This window comes from Ranitomeya variabilis, chromosome 2, assembly GCF_051348905.1.
Source record: "Ranitomeya variabilis isolate aRanVar5 chromosome 2, aRanVar5.hap1, whole genome shotgun sequence".
NCBI lineage: Eukaryota > Metazoa > Chordata > Amphibia > Anura > Dendrobatidae > Ranitomeya > Ranitomeya variabilis.
The window spans coordinates 675,441,789-675,464,301 of NC_135233.1; the positions used below are offsets into that span (position 1 = coordinate 675,441,789).

At 42.0% G+C, this 22,513-nt stretch overlaps 1 protein-coding gene across 3 annotated transcripts in view; it reads left to right on the forward strand.

Moving 5' to 3' along the window:
- The window catches only part of MAP3K5 (mitogen-activated protein kinase kinase kinase 5), a 270,104-nt gene extending 253,608 nt beyond the window's left edge, over positions 1-16,496 (forward strand). For 2 of the 3 annotated variants that reach the window (XM_077289289.1, XM_077289291.1), the window contains exons 24-30: positions 5,914-6,099; positions 6,327-6,432; positions 8,130-8,373; positions 8,538-8,650; positions 10,893-11,005; positions 13,619-13,695; positions 15,370-16,496. In XM_077289289.1, coding sequence (XP_077145404.1) covers positions 5,914-6,099; positions 6,327-6,432; positions 8,130-8,373; positions 8,538-8,650; positions 10,893-11,005; positions 13,619-13,695; positions 15,370-15,433 — 903 coding nt within the window. In that variant the 3' untranslated portion in view covers positions 15,434-16,496. The remainder of the gene's footprint in view (positions 1-5,913; positions 6,100-6,326; positions 6,433-8,129; positions 8,374-8,537; positions 8,651-10,892; positions 11,006-13,618; positions 13,696-15,369) is intronic. The other variant, XM_077289290.1, reaches the window with a different exon arrangement.
- Positions 16,497-22,513: the final 6,017 nt, after the last annotated feature.

Sequence of the window (22,513 nt, forward strand, 5' to 3'; positions counted from 1 at the left end):
CTGAAGCCGGCCTGTGTGCTCCACCCAAACAGACGTCTCCCACAATGACCCATCATAGGTCGAGTCTCTGAGCATATGGGGCGTTTTGTGGGCCGTTAATCTGTCCTCTAGCCTTGTGGACCCGTAGTATGTCTCTTCCGAGAAGTAAGACGATAGGAGCTCCTTTGTCAAGCTCCGGTATCAGGTGAGCTATACATCTCAAGTGGGTGTGATGAGCTGCTACCTCTGGTGTAGGTATCTCAGACCTGTTGTCGGGAATCTGGTTGCACTCCAGTATTGATGGCAAGGATAAGCAGGTTTGACCGTCCATAGACTCTACTTTGAATCCAGTTGCTTTCCTCCCCGCCGTCTCGACAGTACCTGCACATGTCTTCAAGGAGTACAGAGAGCCGGGACCATCAATATTGAAGGTGTCGAAGAGAAAGGACTTAGCTAGAGACCTGTTGCTCTGATCGTCCAAGATTGCGTATACCTTGATTGCCTTATCCCGTTGGCTCGCTGGGAATACTCTGACAAGACAGATCTTCGAGCAGGATCTTCCTGCTACGAGTTCTGTTGTGAACTCTGTGTTCAGGCTCCCTCTTGTGGTCACTGGTGGTATGGTGTGACTTTTGCTTTGGGCTCCCCCTGGTGGCTTTGCCTGTTATCCTGCTGGTCTCTGGCTATCAGCTGGTTCGTTATCCTCTGGGAGGTTCCTATATAGCTCTGTTTTACTTCCACTTGTTGCCGGCTGTCGATGTAATCAGTGCTACTCAGATTCCTTCTGACTACCTTGCTCCCAGTCCATCCAGGATAAGCTAAGTTTTGTTTGCTCATTTTTTGATCAGCAGTGTTTATCATGTTTTCTGTTCCAGCTTGCTAAAATGTAATTCCCTCGCTTGCTGGTTGCTCTAGTGGGCTGAGTTTCTCCCCACACACCGTTAGTTGGTGTGTGGGTTCTTGAAATCTCAGGATGGATATTTTGTAAGGGTTTTTTATTGATCGCATAGACCCCTGCTCTATTTTCTGCTTTCTAGTACTAGTGGGCCTCTTTTGCTGAATCTGATTTCATCCCTATGTATGTGCCTTCTTCTTACTTCACCGTTAATATTTGTTGGGGGCTTCTATATCTTTGGGGATTATTTCTCTGGAGGCAAGCAAGGTCTTTCTTTCTCTTTAGGGGTAGCTAGTTCCTCAGGCTGGCTCGAGACGTCTAGGAATTTTTTAGGCACGTTCACCGGCTACCTCTAGTTGTTTTGGATAGGTTCAGATTTGCGATCAGTCCAGTTACCATCTCCCTAGAGCTCGTCCTTAGTTTAATCACTTGCTGATCTATTTGTGATCCTCAGCCACTAGGGATCATAACAGAGTTCCTTGCAGATCTCTGTACACTGAGAAGTGACCACTGGGGGTGTCCATGTCAATGTTCATCTGTTTTTCGGAAACTCTTCTACTCGCGACGGTACCCCTGAGGGTGGTCCAGGATGTAAGGCCGTGTTGTGCTCCACACTACTACATTCTGTGCATTTCACACTGGTTTCACAGTTCTTGGCGAAGTGTGAGGTTGTCGCGCAGCATCTGAAGCATATCTTGTTTTCCTTTAGGAAACTCTTACGGTCTTCTAGAGAGTTCTCCCTGAAGGCTCTACATTTTAGCAGAGGATGAGGTTTCTTGTGTAGGGGGCAGTGTTTGCTGAGATCCTGCGGTTTGTCCTCTTCTGGAGAAGACTTACTTGCCCTGTAAGGAAAACCTGTGGAGCTAACATTAGTTTTGTGGACTGCCACTGGTGTTTTACTGGGTTTTACACCAGAGGCAGTGGTACATGACATAGTGAAATCGAAACTGGGGTCATTTCTAACTTTAGCTTGCTGAGCAACAAAGTCTACAAACACCCTGAAAGGAGGAAATGGTACCTTGTGAGCCTGTTTGTAACGGGACCCGTGACTGACCCACTTTTCTTGTAAGTTGTAAGGGAGTTTTTGGACAATCGGGTTGACACCCCTGGCAGTGTCAAGGAATGCCAACCCTGGTAGGTCACCTTCTGCCTGAGCAGCATGTACCTCCATTAACAAGTCGCTCAGTTCCCTGAGCTTTTGATAACCCTCATTTGCTATCTTGGGAAAATCATCAATTCTTTTATACAAAGCGTTTTCTATAGCTTCTATTGACCCATAACATTCTTCGAGTCTCTCCCACACCATGCGAAGTCCTGTGTGCGGGTACTTTATGTTAATGTTCCTGATTCTTTTGGCGTGTTCATCTGACTCGCTCCCAAGCCACTTAACCCTGCTGTTCTGTTTAGATTTCACATAAAAAAAATTGTACCAAATAAAGTAAACAAAAATTAAAAAAAAAAAAAATTCCCACAGCGAGTACCCCCCTAATGACGAAAAGTCAGGGACCCTCAAGTCTCAGAATCACACGCTGAATTTTTATAACATTATAGAATTTCAAAAACTGTCATTTTTGACCAACAGAACAGCAGGGTTAACCAGTAGATCTAACTCTTCACTACTGGAAAGATGCAAGTCTCTGATGGCATTCTGGAAAGAGGCTCGCCATGCTCTGTAGCTTTCAGCTCGATCAGTGAACTTTACAAGTCCCTTGGTCACCAGCTCCCGGCGGGTAAAGAACCTTGCAAAGTTCATAGTGGCTGAGTCAGTGCCAACGTGAGCTGGTGTGCTGTTGTCATGCGGTGTGTGTGGTGCATCCTCATACCTGGTAGGAGCTTCTGGCTTAGGAAAGTCTGTATAAACCCGTTCCGAAGGGAAGGGTGTCCCTGTCAGTCTGGGAGGAAGCCGTACCTTCTGTTCCGTAGGACGGTATTGGTGGTCGACGTCGTTTCGCAGTATACCTTCCTGCTTCCAGTACGGTGTTTGGAGGAAAGATCTCTGGTAATCTGTATAGGCTGGTTGGTGTAACGGATCAGAGTTGTCTTCAATTTTAGGATGTTGGTGGACATATTCTGAGACGCGTTGGGCTGGGTCCTGTCGATCAAGGTCTGGTCCACGTGCATCGCTGCCTCCCTCGGATTCAGGAAACTCCACAGCTTCTAAGAACTCAGCTTTGGCTATTGCGGCTGCTGCTTCTTTTTCAGCGGAAAGTCTTTCTAAGGTTGATCGCAGGCGTGCTGTATCTGCGTTTCTATCTGCTTGCAGGCGGGCTCTTTCTGCTTCTTGCTCTGCTTGCAGGCGGGCTCTTTCTGCTTCTCTATCTGCTTGCAGGCGAGCTCTTTCTGCTTCTTGCTCTGCTTGTCTTAACTTTAACTGCATCTCTTGTGCAGCGAAGGAGGATCTTACTTTCGCCGCCTCAGCTTCTGCACGGGCGAGGGTGACAGACCTTTTCGAGGAAGACTTGCTGGAGCAGTTTGTTTGGGACCTCGTCCTGAGTGAAGATGTTCGACTTGCAGACATTTTGTGTCCGTTTGCAGGCTGTAGGACGACTCAGAGCGGGCAGGAATGACTTCAGCGTGGACTGAGACGTGTCGTGCTTGGTGGGCTGCACTCTCGGTACTTGTGACTATGGCGGCCGCTGCGGTATCTGCAGGCAGTGCGGTGTGGTACAAGCGGCTGCGTAAGTGGTATTTGCTATCGCTGGCGTCTAGCCTCCCTTTACTGTCATCCCGGCATCTAGCTTCCGTTTTACTGGCCCCTGCTGGTATTTAGCCTCCGTTTTACTGTTCTGTCTTCATACACGTTGATACGGTGTGTGATCCAACATACAGCATAAACCACTTCTGTCTTCCAAAATAAGCAGACTGTTCTCTGTAGTCTAACTTGTTTATTGGTAACAGGTATTGAAATGCGGTAAAACTATAAGAATACAAATGATTTGGGTAAGTATTGGGCAAATAACAGCACAACTGATACTTATAACTAGCAGGGAAAGCATACAGGATGATGCAACTTCTACATGCAACTACATACAGTAACTCACAGATAATAGATTTCCCAGGTACTAGTTGCTATACAGTAATCACATTCTATAGAACACTATATTGCAGGAACAGGGATAGCAATCTTACCGGATAAACTAACCAGGGTGGCAAGTAAGTGAAGTAGTTCCAACACAGCAGATTAACACGAGTGTACAGGAAAATACACAGAGAGGAAAATGGGGAATTCCCCTATCCCATGATGCTTTAGTGCAACCCAGAATGCAACACTCTAATGATTACTAAGAAAAACACAGGTAATAAATTTATCCACCACTGGGTGGTGCTATAACACAGCAAAACCAAAACTATAGCAGTGAAACTTTAATGCTTGGACGAACCCCTGTCCTTCATTAGGAAGGGCAGAACAGCATCCTTCGAAACGCTTTGGATTGGACAAACCCTATATGCGCCCGCCCACTAGCCGTGTGACGTCACACCCCGCCACGCCCCCATCACACTCCGCCACTGCTTCGGCGTTGCTTCCGGCCGGGGCACGCTAGAAGTTGGCGGTATCTACCTGTCCCCGGCATCCGATTGCCTGAGCTGCTGTGTGGGGAGTTGAGCGCTTCCGCCATCCCCCGGCCTCTTTCTTCTGCAGCACGGAGCCGGTCACATTATTTCGGGAGGACCCACGCATCTGCACCTGGAGACTACGTTCACTGCAGCATTCAGTAAGTGCGCAATTACATTCTTTTAGGTTTCTAGTGGACGTATTGCTCCCATATACATCTCTAGTGCTCAACTATAGTTGCACCTTACAGCGCAGGTAATCATTTAATATCGACCTACAATCTTAAACTTAACAAGACATGGCTGTTCACCAAAACTGACATGCCAAGCAAGGAGAACACCAATTAGAAAAGCAGCCAAGAGGCCCATGGTGGCTCTGTAGGAGCTGCATAGATCCACAGCTCAAGTGACCGAATCTTTCCACAGAACAACTATTAGTCTATATACTTCACAAATCTGGCCATTATGAAAGAGTGGCAAGAAGAAAGCCATTTGTGAAAGCAAGTTACCAGTGATCCAGTTTACAAAAAGCCATTTAGGGGAAAAAGCTAGCATATTTGTCACGCCACCACCACAGCGCAGGTGATCATTTAATATCGATCTACTATCATTCCCATACACGGGGTGCTGCACAGACCCTGTCCATCACCAGCAGCTGTACTTGGTTCCTCTATCTTTCCTTCCGCCCCCCCCCCCCCCCACTTCTATCTTAGCAGAGCGCCAGTGTATTTCTATTTGTTTTACAAGTTTAAGATTGTGCCATACGCCTTCCATTTGTGGATTATGGTTTGAATGTGCTCAGTGAGATGTTCAGAGCTTGGACTATTTTTTTATAACCTAACCCTGATTTAACTCTTTTCCACAATTTTATTCCTTACCTGTCTGGTGTTTTCCTTGGTTTTAATGATGCTGTTTGATTCCTAATGTTTTCAACCTCTGAGGCCTTCACAGAGCAGCTGTAGTTACACTGAGAATAAATTGCAAACATGTAAACTCAATTTACTATTATGTGAATTCTGGAGGCAATTGGTCACTCAGAATTTTATTGAGTGGTATCAGATTACACAGTACTGAATGCAAATACACGTCACAATTTTCAGATTTTTATTTTTAAAATAATTAGAAAACCATGTCTCATTTCCTTTACACTCCACAAACACTTTCTACTTTGTGTTAGTATATCACATAAAAATCCCAATAAAACATATTTAGGTTTGTCAGTGCAATGTGAATGTTAGCCTTTTATTATACAGTGTGCATTTCCTCTTTTTTTTTTTTTTTTCTTTTTATAACCAAGAAAAGCATCTTTTGGACGATCTTATTTTTACCCAATCTTCATTTATGCATGATTTTGGCACTATCCGTTGCCTTTTTTTTCTAAATATTTAACGAGAGAGCCAACAGTTGTACTAAAAATAAATATAAGCAAGGCACCTACCTTTTGAGAATGTTTGCGTTACAACGTTCTAAAAATAATTCTGTTTTAGGGAACAGAAGAAACTAAATTAAAGAGGGAGCATATTACAACCCTGGTGACAAGCCTACGAGAATTTGTGAGATCCACTGACCGGAAGATAATTGCTTCTACTCTTTCAAAACTCAAACTAGAGCTTGACTTTGATAGTCATGCCATTAGTCAAGTCCAAATGGTCCTGTTTGGTTTTCAAGATGCGGTGAGTGGAAATATAATAAACATGGAGGTGACTCACTTAATGTTGGCAATCCATCTCAATACTTTTATTTAATATTTTCCATAATGAACTTTTGGGCTGTAACTTAGAGCTACCCTCTTAATTTTTCCAATTTTTTAAATCTGAATGATCTGAGTCACCTATACTTAAAAGTTGGCAAATTTGTGTGCATGTGAAATATAATAAATTCTGGTTTGTTTTGCAACCAGGTCAACAAAGTTCTTCGAAACCACAATATCAAGCCACACTGGATGTTTGCTCTTGACAGCATCATTCGAAAGGCAGTACAAACTGCCATTACCATATTAGTACCAGGTAATCCAGATTTTGTATGTACGTTAGTATTTACAATATTTATCAGAGACTTCTATGTCCACCCCTACACTCAACATCAATCAGACCTAGTATCAAAGCAATTCATTTTTAATTGATTTAATCATGTATTTTTTGTGGCAGTTGCTAGATATTTTAGTGAAGATGAACTTCTTCTGTGCTGGTCAATATATATTTCCAGTCCATATAATCATTCTTTAGATTTTTAACCATGCTTAGCAAGGTACCCGATGCCACTAAAAATAAGTTTATAAGACATATTTTTCCCTTACATGCAGCTTCTTTGAGTAATTTAAGTTACTTGTTTCCCCCAATTGCAAAGACTAAGGCCAGTTCTCATACTTAATCCAGATCAACTAGGTTCGGGCTGCATTACAAAAAGGTAAAAATATAAAATAAAACTCAGGCAAAGACATAATGGCACCTCAACTGTCTAATAATTTCCCCCTTACCACATTATCTTAAAGCTGACCATACTCATATGATAGCTAGTGGCAAAGCTCTCATTTTCCTTCAGGTATTTCCCCCAGACAGTGGTTTAGCTCCTGAGTACCAAAAGGGTCGAGCATTAAAATTCTATCTACCTGACTCTTATGATGTCGGAGAAAAGTCGTGAGGACCCTAAACGCATTAGGCAACGCACGCCAGGCACAGGCGCCATGACAACAAGTGCCAGGATGACTGCGTATGCGCCCCGTGATGCTCTTCATTGGCTTAACCCCCTATATATACCATATACCTTTACATCTCCTATATACACGCACCCTAAAGAAGCAGGGTGAATCTAAAGTTGAGGCCTTCACAAGTGGTGATGGAACTGCTACAACGTAAGAAGATTATTTTGAACGTTTTTCCTAACTATTACTCTATCGCTGTGCTCTATGACTACTTCATTACTCTGTTTTTGCACTATCACTTTAATTGCCATATGTTTACATATCCACCTAAGTATTGTTGTTGAGCACATGCATTCTTTTAATGTTTAGGTTTAATTAGGATATACCTTCTAGCCTTTTATTGCTGTGGTCCCCCATCGTCTGTGAGATCCATCTAATCAATTAGGCAATTGAACACTGGCCTTATTCCATACATTTCCTCTATATAAACATATTTATTAAGCTATTGCTTATCTTTCTCCATTCATTTGTGCTATTAGTAATAAACCCTACTGTGGGAAATACATTCCTTCTATATATTATGTGTTTACAAAAATTCTTTTCATGATTTTTGGGTGGAGGTATATACTTGTATATGATACCAGATAAACTTTATAACCTACTATACTCTTCATGATTTATGTACAGCATATCTCTAAAAAAACTTGTTTAGATGTGGGTTCGGCTTCATCTCTGCTTTTTTTCAACCTTGTTGTGATTCACTTGAATTTACTATATATATGTTTTATTGTTTATTTCTTAAAAAAACTTACAATTTTATTGGGAGCTGGATTGCACTAAATGGTTCCCACAGGTACTCCCATGTTCTATGGGGCTCCCTGATATGTTGTTTCAAACTTAGCTAGCCCAGTAGTTGTAAGTCTGTATGGCTTACTATTTGATTGGTCTTGACTATTAAAAGTTCACTGTACCTCTTTAATACGCTCACCAATGTTTCTTACCATATATATTCCTAGCATGATTAGCAAGAGCATACACTCATATATCTCTTTCGCTCTCCAGAACTGCGGCCTCATTTTAGTATTACTTCTGAAAGTGACCCAGCCGACCAAGATGACCTTGAGGTGGAGGAAGACCCTAATGGACACACGACACACCAGACCAGCGAGATGCCTAGTGCAGTGAATGAGGACAACGTGCATACCTCTGGAGTAAGCACTCTCAGTTCCACTGTGTCTCATGAGTCTCAGAGTGCTCACAGATCTCTTAATATGCAATTGGGGAGACTTAAACTTGAGTCGAACAGGTAAGAAAACTGTAATAAGATATAGACATCCAGATTTGGCAGTAACAATCAATCTGTCTATAGTATCTTGGGAGTATATGAACCCTTTAAGATCTGTTAATTTAATCTGGTTTTCAATGATTTATTAAACTTTCTTGTCTGTATAATGTGATCTGTTGATGTAGGCTTCTAGAAGAACTGTTACAGAAAGAGAGGGAATTCCAAGTATTACTACGCCAGGCTATTGAAGAAAAAGATCAAGAGATCAAACGACTTCAAAACCGGACACAGCCGATAAGTAAAAGAGCTATGCATGTCAAAATTGTGTATACATGTAGATCCCAATTCATCATTGCCTTTGCGCCTTTTTTTGTCTAGTTTTGTGACTTTTTGTTAGCATCCAATTCAATATTCCGCTTTTACCTTTTTTGAAGTCTGTTTCATATATGCTTGCCTGTTTTGTTTGTTTGTTTTTTTATGCTTCGTGGGCGGAGTTTAGCGATTTCCAGATGTTTTTACCTGATTCCTCAATTGAGACTTTTTTAAAAAGGGACAAAATTTGGCGCAAGTTCAATTTAATTCCCCCTTGGTGTGTTTTTGAGTGCGCCAGTATTTTGATGCAATATTTGCGCCATTTTGCATAATGTATGACTTCGGTCATCAAAAATCCTCAAAAAGAGGTTAAAACAGGAACAAATGCCATTTTTGTCTTTCCGACAAACCGCATCAAAAACTTCAACTAATACCACAAAACAAAAAAGGAAAGTAACATAAAACACCTCACAAATGATGAATTGGGTCATAGTGTTTAATAGTACACAATCCTTGGTCTATATACTGTAAAAGGTTCTTTTGAGTTTCATATAAGAAAATGAAATACAGATTCAGATTGGTCAAATCTGCAAAGGGTTGTCTGACAAACAAGGTATATTTTCAGCTATAGATCTCGCAATAATAATAAATTCCACAATTAGTTGTGCTTTAAAAAAAAAAATTTCCTGTTCTGATTTAATCTTATAAATGTGCTCTTGCTACAGTATGTACTGTGTCATTTGTCGTGTCCAACCATGTACAATTGTTGCAGCTCATGGTTGCTCATACATAAACTTTCTCCCCTGGCCAGGACTTAGGCTACTTTCACACTAGCGTCGGGCTCGGCCCGTCGCGGTGCGTCGGGCCGAGGTCCCCGACGCTAGCGTTGTCTCCGCCGCACAACGGGGGCAGCGGATGCATTTTTCCAGCACATCCGCTGCCGCATTGTGAGGTGCGGGGAGGTGGGGGCGGAGTTCCGGCCGCGCATGCGCGGTCGGAAAAAGCGGACCGTCGGGAGCAAAAAACGTTTTTTGCTCCCGACGGTCCGCCACAGCACGGCGCAACCGTCGCACGACGGTTGCGACGTGTGGCAATGCGTCGCAAATGCGTCGCTAATGTTAGTCAATGCTGAAAAAACGCATCCTGCAAGCACTTTTGCAGGATGTGTTTTTCCGGCAAAACGACGCATTTGCGACATATTGCAGTTAACGCTAGTGTGAAAGTAGCCTTAGGTTAATATACTGATAAAACATTAAGGACCTCAACTGCTCTGTTATGTCAGTGAACACGTTTTCCTGCCCATTTGTTTTATGACAGGAGGATGGATTTCTGCCATGTCTCCAAACCTCATAAATCAAGTCAGTGATGTATTAGCTCTGGGGCCACATTCTCTCTTATGTCCCTGAATTGACACAGAGCTGATGACATGGCAGAAACACTCATTCCTTTGATAAAACAAACAGCGGAGAGTCCCAGTGTTACCAACATATTAATTTATCCTTCTTGCCCTAGCCAGTAGCTGTGTATGTGCAACTATGAACTGCAGCATGGCGGACACAACAAATAACACAGTGCATAGCAGGGGAACATTTCTAAGATTGATCTCCGCATAGGAAAAAAAAATTAAAACACAACCAACTGTGGAATTTTCAAATATTCAAAGATTTATTAATTAAAATGTACTTTGTTTGCTTCATGGGACAACCCCTTAAAGATTAGGGAAAGATTGAATAGCAGCGATGCAGTAATCACACTTCCAAAGCTCGGCTCACCTGACAATTGTAACACAAAATTGTGCTCCAATTGGTCACAGCGGTTGGTGGAGTCTTTACCCCATGAGGCTAGCTGCACCCTTTGGTCCTACACTAAGGGTTATCCTTTCTTGGAAAAAAAATATGAGGATGTCTGATTCTTACCTGATTATGACAAATAAGATTCCTGTAATAATTCCTAGTAAATAAGACCTAGTCTTCATTGCAGAAAACTGTACCTCAGTAATGTTATCTTTAAAAAAAGGTTATAGTTCAGATCATATTTGCTAAACATTAGTCACCAATTTATTTAGGAGGCTTTTATAATCTACCAAAATATATTAAATCTGGTTCCAATTTATATTTATGAAGATAGTTGTTTTTTTCTGTCTCAAGTATGTGACATTTTAACTGTAATAGCAATAAAATGTACAACAATTATACCTGAAATGTCTAACAAGTTAATTTCTGAAACAGATATCCCTGGTATTTCAGTATCCCACATAAAATCCCCCAATGCATGCAGTGAAGACCTAGAACTCATCTACTGGCTGCAGCAACAGCAAGTCGATGAGGATTCAATAAACAAGGTATGTAGCACTTCTACTTGACTTCTACTTGACAGCACATAGATCACAGGGGGTGCATAGCTGGGGGGCACAGATCACCGGGGGGTGCAGAAGTCACAGGAGGGCACATAGCTGGAGGGCACAGAGATCACGGAGGGGTACATAGATGGGGGGGACAGAGATCACAGGGGGCACAGAGATCAAATGGGAGCACAAATATCACAGGGGGTACATAGGAGGGGGGCACAGGTATCACAGGGGGCACATAGATCACAGGGGGGCAGAAAGCTGGTGGGCACATAAATAACAGGAGGGCATATAGCTGGGGGCACAGATCACAGGGGGCATATAGCTGGTGGGCACGTCACATAGGTGCATATAGCTGGGGGCACAGATCACGGGGCATATAGCTGGGGGCAGAGATCACAGGGGGGCACAGAGCTGGGGGCACAAATCACAGGTGGAACGTAGCTGGGGGGCACAGGGATCACAGGGGGACATATAGCTATGGGGCACAGAGATCACGGGGGGCACAAAGCTGGGGCCACACAGATCACAGGGGGCACAGAGATCACATGGGGGCACATAGCTGGGAGGCACAGATCACGGGGACATATAGCTGGGGGACAGAGATTATATTGGGGCACATAGCTGGGGGGGCACAGAGATCACAGAGGGGGCACATAGCTGAGAGGCACAGATCACCAGCAGACAGACACTGAGTTCCCTGCACGGAGATCGCTCTGGACTCTCTGGCAGCAGCTCCTCTTCCTGGAGAGGAGGACGGGAGAGCATTGGGTGCTAACCGCTCCTACCCTGGGGCTAACCCCGCCCACCCCGATGACGTCATCATTTATGTGCAGGCAGCATTCTGTAATGAACGCTGCGTGCACTTGGGGGTTAAAGGGTCTGGCTGGGGACCCGCCCGTGGGCCGCATAAAAAGTCAACACTGGCAAGACCCCTGTCTTAGATAATTGATTTTGTTTTGTCTCAAATTTTAGATTTATTTAATAAATGTTATTTTTCAAAGCAATTCTCATACTTCTTGCTATATTGGACCTTGATTGCTGGGATTTACTCTATATTTGTAGATTTTTGCTATGATTATTATGCCCTTAAATAGGGCAGCAAATTAAGCTGACAGACCGACTCTTTAATATGCCATCATGTGGTTAACTTATACTTGAAACAGCTTATTGCACCAAACATTGCCCCAACTTTAGCATTGTTGGAACACTAGCAATGCTCTTTGTATACATTTCATGTTTTATTTTATATATGCAAATTGCCTCTTCTGAGAAAAAGAGGACTTAACTCTATAGCACCACCTGTTGGTAGTAGCTATCCTACAAGTCACAATCAACCCTTTAACGAGTCGTGCAATATGACTTAGGATAAAAGCCAAATCAGTATCTCAATTCGCAGACACGGTGTTTCGGGCTGTTGGCCCTCGTCAGTGTGAAGCATGAGAACTGATTTGGCTAGGTGAGAGGCTCTGGACTGGGGTCTAAGGGTCTAAGATACTGATTTGGCTTTTATCCTAAGTCATATTGCACGACTCGTTAAAGGGTTGATTGTGACTTGTAGGATCGCTACTACCAACAGGTGGCGCTATAGAGTTAAGTCCTCTTTTTGTCAGAAGAGGCAATTTGCATATTTAAATTCCCAGAGGAGCATTACACGGCGAATAAGCCTCCTTACCTTGACAAGCCAGCTGGTATGTCACTCTCCATAAGGAGAAACGTTACCCCTTAGACCCCATGTTTTATTTTAAAATGTGTCCAAAATACATTTGGTGTATGCTGTTAATCATGCCATTATTAGAATCTCAGCACATTTGTGCAGTAGATCTCCCCCATTGCCTATATAGGCACTTTTGCTGCTGGCTGTAGAGAAGTCACTTGCCACCTTGCCGAAGGGTAGGTTCACATGAGCATATAAAAAGAAATCCGTCAGTTTCATCCAGAAAACTGGAAAGATTTTTTTTTCTCACTTGTCATCCGTGTGTTAATTTTTATAGCAGCAGATATTAATAATTTAAAAGGACATGTACAGTTTCCTAATGTTACAGAACTGCAAGGTATCCGTAAAAATCGGATGCTATCTTGTGTGCTCCGTTTGGAGTCCCAATTTTTTTTTAAGCAGCCATAGCCTTGAATCAATGAGTCTCATCCGATTTTCAGAGGAAACTAGTACATACTGCAAATTTTTTTTTTATTATTTATTTATTTTCATACTGATTTGGTCAGTGAAAAAAAGTCATTCATCTGCACTGCTGTTTTTTCTACATACAGCACTCAGCTGAAAATACGGTCGTGAGAACGAACCCTAAAGAGATTTACACTCGAATGGATTATTTAATATAATAGACATACATGGATAGAAATAAAATCACAAAAATAGAGTTTAAACATAGACACGAATATTGTATGATAATTGTATTAGCATTATTTAAATTATATTTCTTTTACAGTGTTATTTGAGCCATAGTCACAACTTTAAAGAGGTTTGGTGGGATATTAAATTGGTGGTCTATAATTTAGGTCATTAGTGTAAAATCTTGATGTAGTGAACCTGTTGATGAGAAAATAATGCAAATGTTTTCACTTATTTTAATGCATGTTTACTTTAAGTTTCTCGCAGAAGACTATACACTGGAGGATATACTGTGGCATGTTACACGCGAAGACTTAAAATCCATGAATCTAAGGTAAATTGCGCATCATCATTGCATATGTGGGCACTGAAGTATCTTAAACCTAGGATATCCAGTGGAGCTCTTGTTAAAACTGCCTATAATTAAAACAATAATTCCATAGCAGTTAAGGAGAAAATAACTGCTTGGTAATTCAGCCACATAAAATATGGCTTTCTCTGCAGTTGCACTTAACTAGAGTAAGGGTACCGTCTCACAGTGGCACTTTGGTCGCTACGACGGCACGATCCGTGACGTTCCAGCGATATCCATACGATATTGCTGTGTCTGACACGCAGCAGCGATCAGGGACCCCGCTGAGAATCGTACGTCGTAGCAGATCGTTTGGAACTTTATTTCGTCACTGGATCTCCCGCTGTCATCGCTGGATCGGTGTGTGTGACTTGTAACCAGGATAAACATCGGGTTACTAAGCGCAGGGCCTCACTTAGTAACCCGATGTTTACCCTGGTTACCATCGTAATGTAAAAAAAAACAAACAGTACATACTCACATTCCGGTGTCACGTCCCTCGCCTTCAGCTTCCCGCACTGACTGTGAGTGCCGGCCGTAAAGCACAGCACAGCAGTGACGTCACCGCTGCGCTCTGCTTCGGCCGGCACTCACAGTCAGTGCGGGAAGCTGAAGGCGAGGGACGTGACACCGGAATGTGAGTGTACGGTTTGTTTTTTTTTACATTACGCTGGTAACCAGGGTAAACATCGGGTTACTAAGCGCGGCCCTGCGCTTAGTAACCCGATGTTTACCCTGGTTACCCGGGGACTTCGGCATCGTTGGTCGCTGGAGAGCTGTCTGTGTGACAGCTCCCCAGCGACCACACAACGACTTACCAACGATCACGGCCAGGTCGTATCGCTGGTCGTGATCGTTGGTAAATCGTTTAGTGTAACGGTACCCTTAGACTCTCATTTTAATCTCATTTTAAATAAGTGAATAACTTGATACTGTGTTCCCTCCTCTAATCTAAAGCTCCCCATACACATTAACTATTGTTGAAGGCACAGATATCAACGGGTTCGGCCCACAGTTTAAGGAGGATGGGGACTCATGCCTACTGATTGTCAAGGGAGATGTCGATCAGATATGTCTGATTTCGGATTGCTGATTTGTAATGTGTCACAGAAATAAGCCTTCTGACATGTCTGTTGTCGGTTTCCCATAAAGAACACAGGAGTGCTCAACCAATCAGGAGCTGCAATATATGGGAGATACAGTGGGTATGGAAAGTATTGAGACCCCTTTAAATTTTTCACTCTTTTTTGAATTTACCAAATGGCTGCAATGAAACAAATTTCATTTTTTTCTCATTAATGTACATTCTGCACCCCATCTTGACTGAAAAAAAAAACAAATGTAGAAATGTTTGCATATTTATTAAAAAAGGAAAAACTGAAATATTATATGATCATAAGTATTCAGACCCTTTGCTCAGTATTGAGTAGAAGCGCCCTTTTGAGCTAGTACAACCATGAGTCTTCTAGGGAATGATGCAACAAAATAACTGACCCAGAGTCACTAATTAGTTAACTGCCAAAACTTTACAAGATTACCATCAAAATTTGTCTAGATTCACAGATTTGTGATTTCATACTCATTTGAAGTTCCTGTATTTTATTTATTTTTATTCTTTTCTGAGGCCTTGATAATGATTGTCTCTTATATTCACAGGGGAGGAACGTTATGTACAATCTGGAAGGCTATTATGGACTTAAGAGAGAAGCAGTCTTCTTGACATCTCCTTGGAGTTGTTTCCCCGAACCAGAATTCCTGGTAGAGACACTGCTGCACTTTATCCCAGTGTGTGTTCACCAATGTGAGATCATTGTGTAACCTCCAGTACAGTCAGTCCTGCTGCCTATTGAAGCCTCGGACTATGGGAGGTAGTACAAGATAGTGTAGTCTTAATATTTCAAGCTGTACATACAGTTCTTCCATTTTACTGTAAAGTGTGACTGCAGATTCCTCTTACTGATGAATGACGGAAGGAATCAAACATTTTCTTAAATTTGTCAGTTCTTTGAAATGTGAGCTTATAATTAATTGTAAAATTTAATGTGAGCCCTACTAGTCTTTTAACTTTTTTTTTTTAAGCTTAGAAAATGAAAAAGAAAATCCTATGATCAGTGGGATTAGTCTACTGTGTGATGGTGACATTTAAAGGGAACCTGTTAAGGGAAAAAACTCTATTAACTTGCGGATATTAGGTCAATCTACAGGTTAATAGGTTTCTGAACCTGCGTGGCACTCGCACTTAGATCCCTGCAGCCCTGAGGAAATTAACTTTATTCCCCTGGCAACTTTCGGCTTCCAGTCATAGGGATGGCACCAGCAAACTCAGCATTAGGGATGGCTGTCAGTCAGTGCCGTGGGTGCGGTTACATTTGCATCTCTATACACAGAGCAGTGACTGAAACCGTGCCGGTGCCACCCCCATGACTAAAACCTGAACATTACCGATAGGAATAAAATTAATTTCTTCCCAGCAGTGGGGCTCTAAATGCCAGCTCAGGCAGGTTCAGAAGGCTATTAGCCTGCAGATTAACCCAATATCTGCAGGTTAGTGACGTTTTTCACGCGACGGATTTCCTTTAACTTTTTTGTTATTCCATGTAACTGTTTTTAGTGATGTTTTTGCCTAAATGGGACTTATTTTTCTTGGATAAACGTGCATTTGTTTTTCACTTCAACAATATCAAACTGTACCAGTTCAACATTCCGTATGTGCATTGGACAAACTTTGGCTTGTTTTAAAGCTATTGTGACATTAGTCTCACTAATAAACCTCTCAAAAACTGTTTCATTGGATTATTTTTTTTATTATACATTTCAAACCTAAATAGAGCAAGAAAACTAGATAAATAAATCAAGTAATCAATGTAAAAGCTGCAACGTAAGTTTTCAGAAAACTTTGATATATAAAAGAATTGTTGTATTAGGTTGTGCACTGTGATTTTTATCTGAATTCATGGTCTCTGACACTAGGGCACCATAAACCTAGTGTCAGATTCCTTCTAAGGTAGTATGTAAGAAACTTGTAAGGTGGAGGTATAAATAGGTGTACTAATGGGATCATGTTTACCCCTTCATTTAAAACCAGTAGTGTACACCAGAACCCCTTAAAGGGATTACCCACTTTCAGACAGCTGCAGTTTGTTAGAAAAATAACAGATCACGCTGCAGCCTGGGTAGAACCCTTTAAGTGACCACCATATTTATTTTATGAACAGTTCTAGACTATTTAGCATGAGCAAATAAATATTTGAAAACTTTCAAGTTTTTCTGAAATGTCGCACTTTATATTAGGCCTTACTCACCTGCCGCGATTTAACCCCTTAGTGACAGCCAATTTGGTATTTAACCCCTTCACCCCCAAGGGTGGTTTGCACGTTAATGACCGGGCCAATTTTTACAATTCTGACCACTGTCCCTTTATGAGGTTATAACTCTGGAACACTTCAATGGATCTTGGCGATTCTGACACTGTTTTCTCGTGACATATTGTACTTCATGATAGTGGTAAAATTTCTTCGCTATAACTTGCGTATATTTGTGAAAAAAAACGGAAATTTGGCGAAAATTTTGAAAATTTCGCAATTTTCCAACTTTGAATTTTTATGCCCTTAAATCACAGAGATATGTCACACAAAATACTTAATAGGTAACATTTCCCACATGTCTACTTTACATCAGCACAATTCAGGAACCAAAATTTTTTTTTTGTTAAGGAGTTATAAGGGTTAAAAGTTGACCAGCAATTTCTCATTTTTACAACACCATTTTTTTTTTAGGGACCACATCTCATTTGAAGTCATTTTGAGGGGTCTATATGACAGAAAATACCCAAGTGTGACACCATTCTAAAAACTGCACCCCTCAAGGTGCTCAAAACCACATTCAAGAAATTTATTAACCCTTCAGGTTTTTGGAATGTTTAAATAAAAATTAACATTTAAATTTTTTTTACACAAAATTTATTTCAGCTCCAATTTCTTTTATTTTACCAAGGGTAACAGGAGAGAATGGACCCCAAAAGTTGTTGTACAATTTGTGCTGAGTACGCTGATACCCCATATGTGGGGGTAAACCACTGTTTGGGCGCACCGCAGAGCTCGGAAGGGAAGGAGCGCCATTTGACTTTTCAATGCAAAATTTACTGGAATTAAGATGGGACACCATGTCGCGTTTGGAGAGCCCCTGATGTGCCTAAACATTAAACCCCCCACAAGTGACACCATTTTGGAAAGTAGACCCCCTAAGGAACTTATCTAGATGTGTTTTGAGAGCTTTGATCCCCCAAGTGTTTCACTACAGTTTATGACGCAGAGCCGTGAAAATAAAAAACATTTTTTTCCACAAAAATGATTTTTTAGCCCCCAGTTTTGTATTTTCACAGGGGTAACAGGATAAATTGGACCCCAAAAGTTGTTGTCCAATTTGTCCTGAGTATGCTGATACCCCATATGTGGGAGGGAACCACTGTTTGGGAGCATGGCAGAGCTCGGAAGGGAAGGAGCGCCATTTGGAATGCAGACTTAGATGGATTGGTCTGCAGGCATCACGTTGCATTTGCAGAGCCCCTGATGTACCCAAACAGTAGAAACCCCCCACAAGTGACCCCATATTGGAAACTAGACCTCCCAAGGAACTTATCTAGATGTGTTGTGAGAACTTTGAACCCCCAAGTGTTTCACTACAGTTTATAACGCAGAGCCGTGAAAATAAAAAAAAAAAAAATTTTCCCACAAAAATGATTTGTAGCCCCCCAAATTTATATTTTCCCAAGGGTAACAAGAGAACTTGGACACCAAAAGTTGTTGTCCAATTTGTCCCGAGTACGCTGATGCCGCATATGTTGGGGTAAACCCCTGTTTGGGCGCACAGGAAAGCTCGGAAGGGAAGGAGCACTGTTTTACTTTTTCAATGCAGAATTGGCTGGAATTGAGATCGGACGCCATGTCGCGTTTGGAGCGCCCCTGATGTGCCTAAACAGTGGAAACACCCCAATTCTAACTGAAACCCTAATCCAAACACACCCCTAACCCTAATCCCAACGGTAACCCTAACCACACCCCTAACTCTGACACACCCCTAACTCTAATCCCAACCCTAATCCCAACCGTAAATGTAATCCAAACCCTAACTTTAGCCCCAACCCTAACCCTATCTTTAGCCCCAACCCTAACCCTAGCTCTAGTCCCTAGCCCTAACCCTAACGGGAAAATGGAAATAAATACATTTTTTTAATTTTATTATTTTTCCCTAACTAAGGGGGTGATGAAGGGGGGTTTGATTTACTTTTATAGCATTTTTTATAGCAGATTTTTATGATTGGCAGCCGTCACACACTAAAAGATGCTTTTTATAGCAAAAAAGTTTTTGCGTCTCCACATTTTGAGACCTATAATTTTTCCATATTTTGGTCCACAGAGTCATGTGAGGTCTTGATTTTTGCGGGACGAGTTGACGTTTTTAGTGGTAACATTTTCAGACACGTGACAGTTTTTGATCGCTTTTTATTCCGATTTTTGTGAGGCAGAATGACAAAAAAACAGCTATTCATGAATTTCTTTTGTGGGAGGCGTTTATACCGTTCCACGTTTGGTAAAATTATTCTTCGGGGCAGTACGATTACAGCGATACCTCATTTATATCATTTATTTTATGTTTTGGCGCTTTTATACGATAAAAACTTTTATAGAATAAATAATTATTTTGGCATCGCTTTATTCTGAGGACTATAACTTTTTTATTTTTTTGCTGATTATGCTGTATGGTGGCTCGTTTTTTGCGGGACAAGATGACGTTTTCAGCGGTACCATGGTTATTTATATCCGTCTTTTTGATCGCGTGTTATTCCACTTTTTGTTAAGCGGTATGATAATAAAGCGTTGTTTTTTGCCTCGTTTTTTTTTTTTTCCCCCTACGGTGTTCACTGAAGGGGTTAACTAGTGATATAGTTTTATAGGTGGGGTCGTTACGGACGCGGCGATACTAAATATGTGTACTTTTATTGTTTTTTTTTATTATTTAGATAAAGAAATGTATTTATGGGAATAATATATATATATTTTTTTTCTTTATTTAGGAATTTTTTTTTTTATTTTTTTTTTACACATGTGGAAATTTTTTTATTACTTTTTTACTTTGTCCCAGGGGGGGACATCACAGATCGGTGATCTGACAGTTTGCATAGCACTCTGTCAGATCACCGATCTGACTTAGAGCACTGCAGGCTTACCAGCGCCTGCTCTGAGCAGGCACTCGGTAAGCCACCTCCCTCCCTGCAGGACCCGGATGCCGCGGCCATCTTGCATCCGGGACCTGCAGCGAGGAAGGAGGTAGGAGACCCTCGGAGCAACGCGATCACATCGTGTTGCTCCGGGGGTCTCAGGGAAGCCCGCAGGGAGCCCCCTCCCTGCGCGATGCTTCCCTGTACCGCCAGCACACCGCGATCATGTTTGATCGCGGTGTGCCGGGGGTTAATGTGCCGGGGGCGGTCCGTGACCGCTCCTGGCACATAGTGCCGGATGTCAGCTGCGATAGTCAGCTGACACCCGGCCGCGATCGGCTCCGCTCCCACCGTGAGCGCCGCCGATCGCGCTGGACGTACTATCCTGTTGGTGGTCATACGGGCCCACCCCACCTCGATGGGATAGTACGTCCAATGTCAGAAAGGGGTTAATGACCAAGCCAATTTTTACAATTCTGACCACTGTCCCTTTATGAGGTTATAACTCTGGAACGCTTTAACATATCCCGCTGATTCTGAGACTGTTTTTTCGTGACATATTGTTCTTCATGTTAGTGGTAACATTTCTTTCATATTACTTGCGATTTATTTATGAAAAAACTTTGAATTTTGATGCCCTTAAATCAGAGAGATATGTCACACAAAATAGTTAATAAATAACATTTCCCACATGTCTACTTTACATCAGCACAATTTTGGAAGCAAATTTTTTTTTTTTGTTAGGAAGTTATAAGGGTTAAAAGTTGACCAGCGATTTCTAATTTTTACAACAAAATTTACAAAACCATTTTTTTTTAGGGACCATCTCACATTTAAAGTCACTTTGAGGGGTGTACATGACACTACAAAAAAACTACACCCCTCAAGGTGCTCAAAACCACATTCAAGAAGTTTATTAACCCTTTACGTGCTTCACAGGAACTGAAACAATGTGCAAACATTTTACTTCAGAACCAAATTTTTTTATTTTCACAAGTGTAAAAAGAGAAAATTAACCACATAGTTTGTTGTGCAATTTCTCCTGAATACGCCGATACCCCATATGTGGGGGTAAACCACTGTTTGGGCGCACGGCAGAGCTTGGAAGAGAAGGAGCGCCGTTTGACTTTTTCAATGCAGAATTGGCTGGAATTGAGATCGGACGCCATGTCGCGTTTGGAGAGCCCCTGATGTGCCTAAACAGTGGAAACCCCCCACAAGTGACACCATTTTGGAAACTAGACCCCTTAAGGAACTTATCTAGATGTGTGGTGAGCACTTTGAACCCCCATGTGCTTCACAGAAGTTTATAACAGAGCCGTAAAAATTAAAAATCGCATTTTTTCTACAAAAATGATCTTTTAGCCCCCAAATTTTTATTTTCACAAGGGTAACAGGAGAAATTTGACCACGAACGTTGTTGTGCAATTTGTCCTGAGTATGCCGATACCCCATATGTGTGGGTAAACCACTGTTTGGGTGCACGGCAGGACTTGGAAGAGAAGGAGCACCGTTTGACTTTTTCAATGCAGAATTGGCTGGAATTGAGATCGGACGCCATGTCGCGTTTGGAGAGCGGGCTGCGGGCGTTATGTTGGGTTTGCAGAGCCCCTGATGTACCTAAACAGTAGAAACCCCACACAAGTGACCCCATTTTGGAAACTAGACCCCCCCAAGGAACCTATCTACAGTTGTGGCCAAAAGTATTAACACCCCTGCAATTCTGTCAGAGAATACTCAGTTTCTTCCTGAAAATGATTGCAATCACAAATTTGGTATTATCTTCATTTAATTTGTCTTAAATGAAAAAACACAAAAGAGAATGAAGCAAAAAGCAAAACATTGATAATTTCACACAAAACTCCAAAAATGGGCCAGACAAAAGTATTGGCACCCTCAGCCTAATACTTGGTTGCACACCCTTTAGCCAAAATAACTGCGACCAACCGCTTCCGGTAACCATCAGTGAGTTTCTTACAATGCTCTGCTGGAATTTTAGACCATTCTTCTTTGGCAAACTGCTCCAGGTCCCTGATATTTGAAGGGTGCCTTCTCCAAACTGCCATTTTTAGATCTCTCCACAGGTGTTCTATGGGATTCCGGTCTGGACTCATTGCTGGCCACCTTAGAAGTCTCCAGTGCTTTCTCTCAAACCATTTTCTAATGCTTTTTGAAGTGTGTTTTGGGTCATTGTCCTGCTGGAAGACCCATGACCTCTGAGGGAGACCCAGCTTTCTAACACTGGGCCCTACATTATGCTGCAAAATTTGTTGACAGTCTTCAGACTTCATAATGCCATGCACACGGCCAAGCAGTTCAGTGCCAGAGGCAGCAAAGCAAACCCAAAACATCAGGGAACCTCCGCCATGTTTGACTGTAGGGACGTATTCTTTTCTTTGCCTCTTTTTTTCTCCTGTAAACTGTATGTTGATGCGTTTGCCCAAAAAGCTCTACTTTTGTCTCATCTGACCAGAGAACATTCTTCCAAAACATTTTAGGCTTTTTCAGGTAAATGTTGGCAAACTCCAGCCTGGCTTTTTTATGTCTTGGGGTAAGAAGTGGGGTTTTCCTGGGTCTCCTACC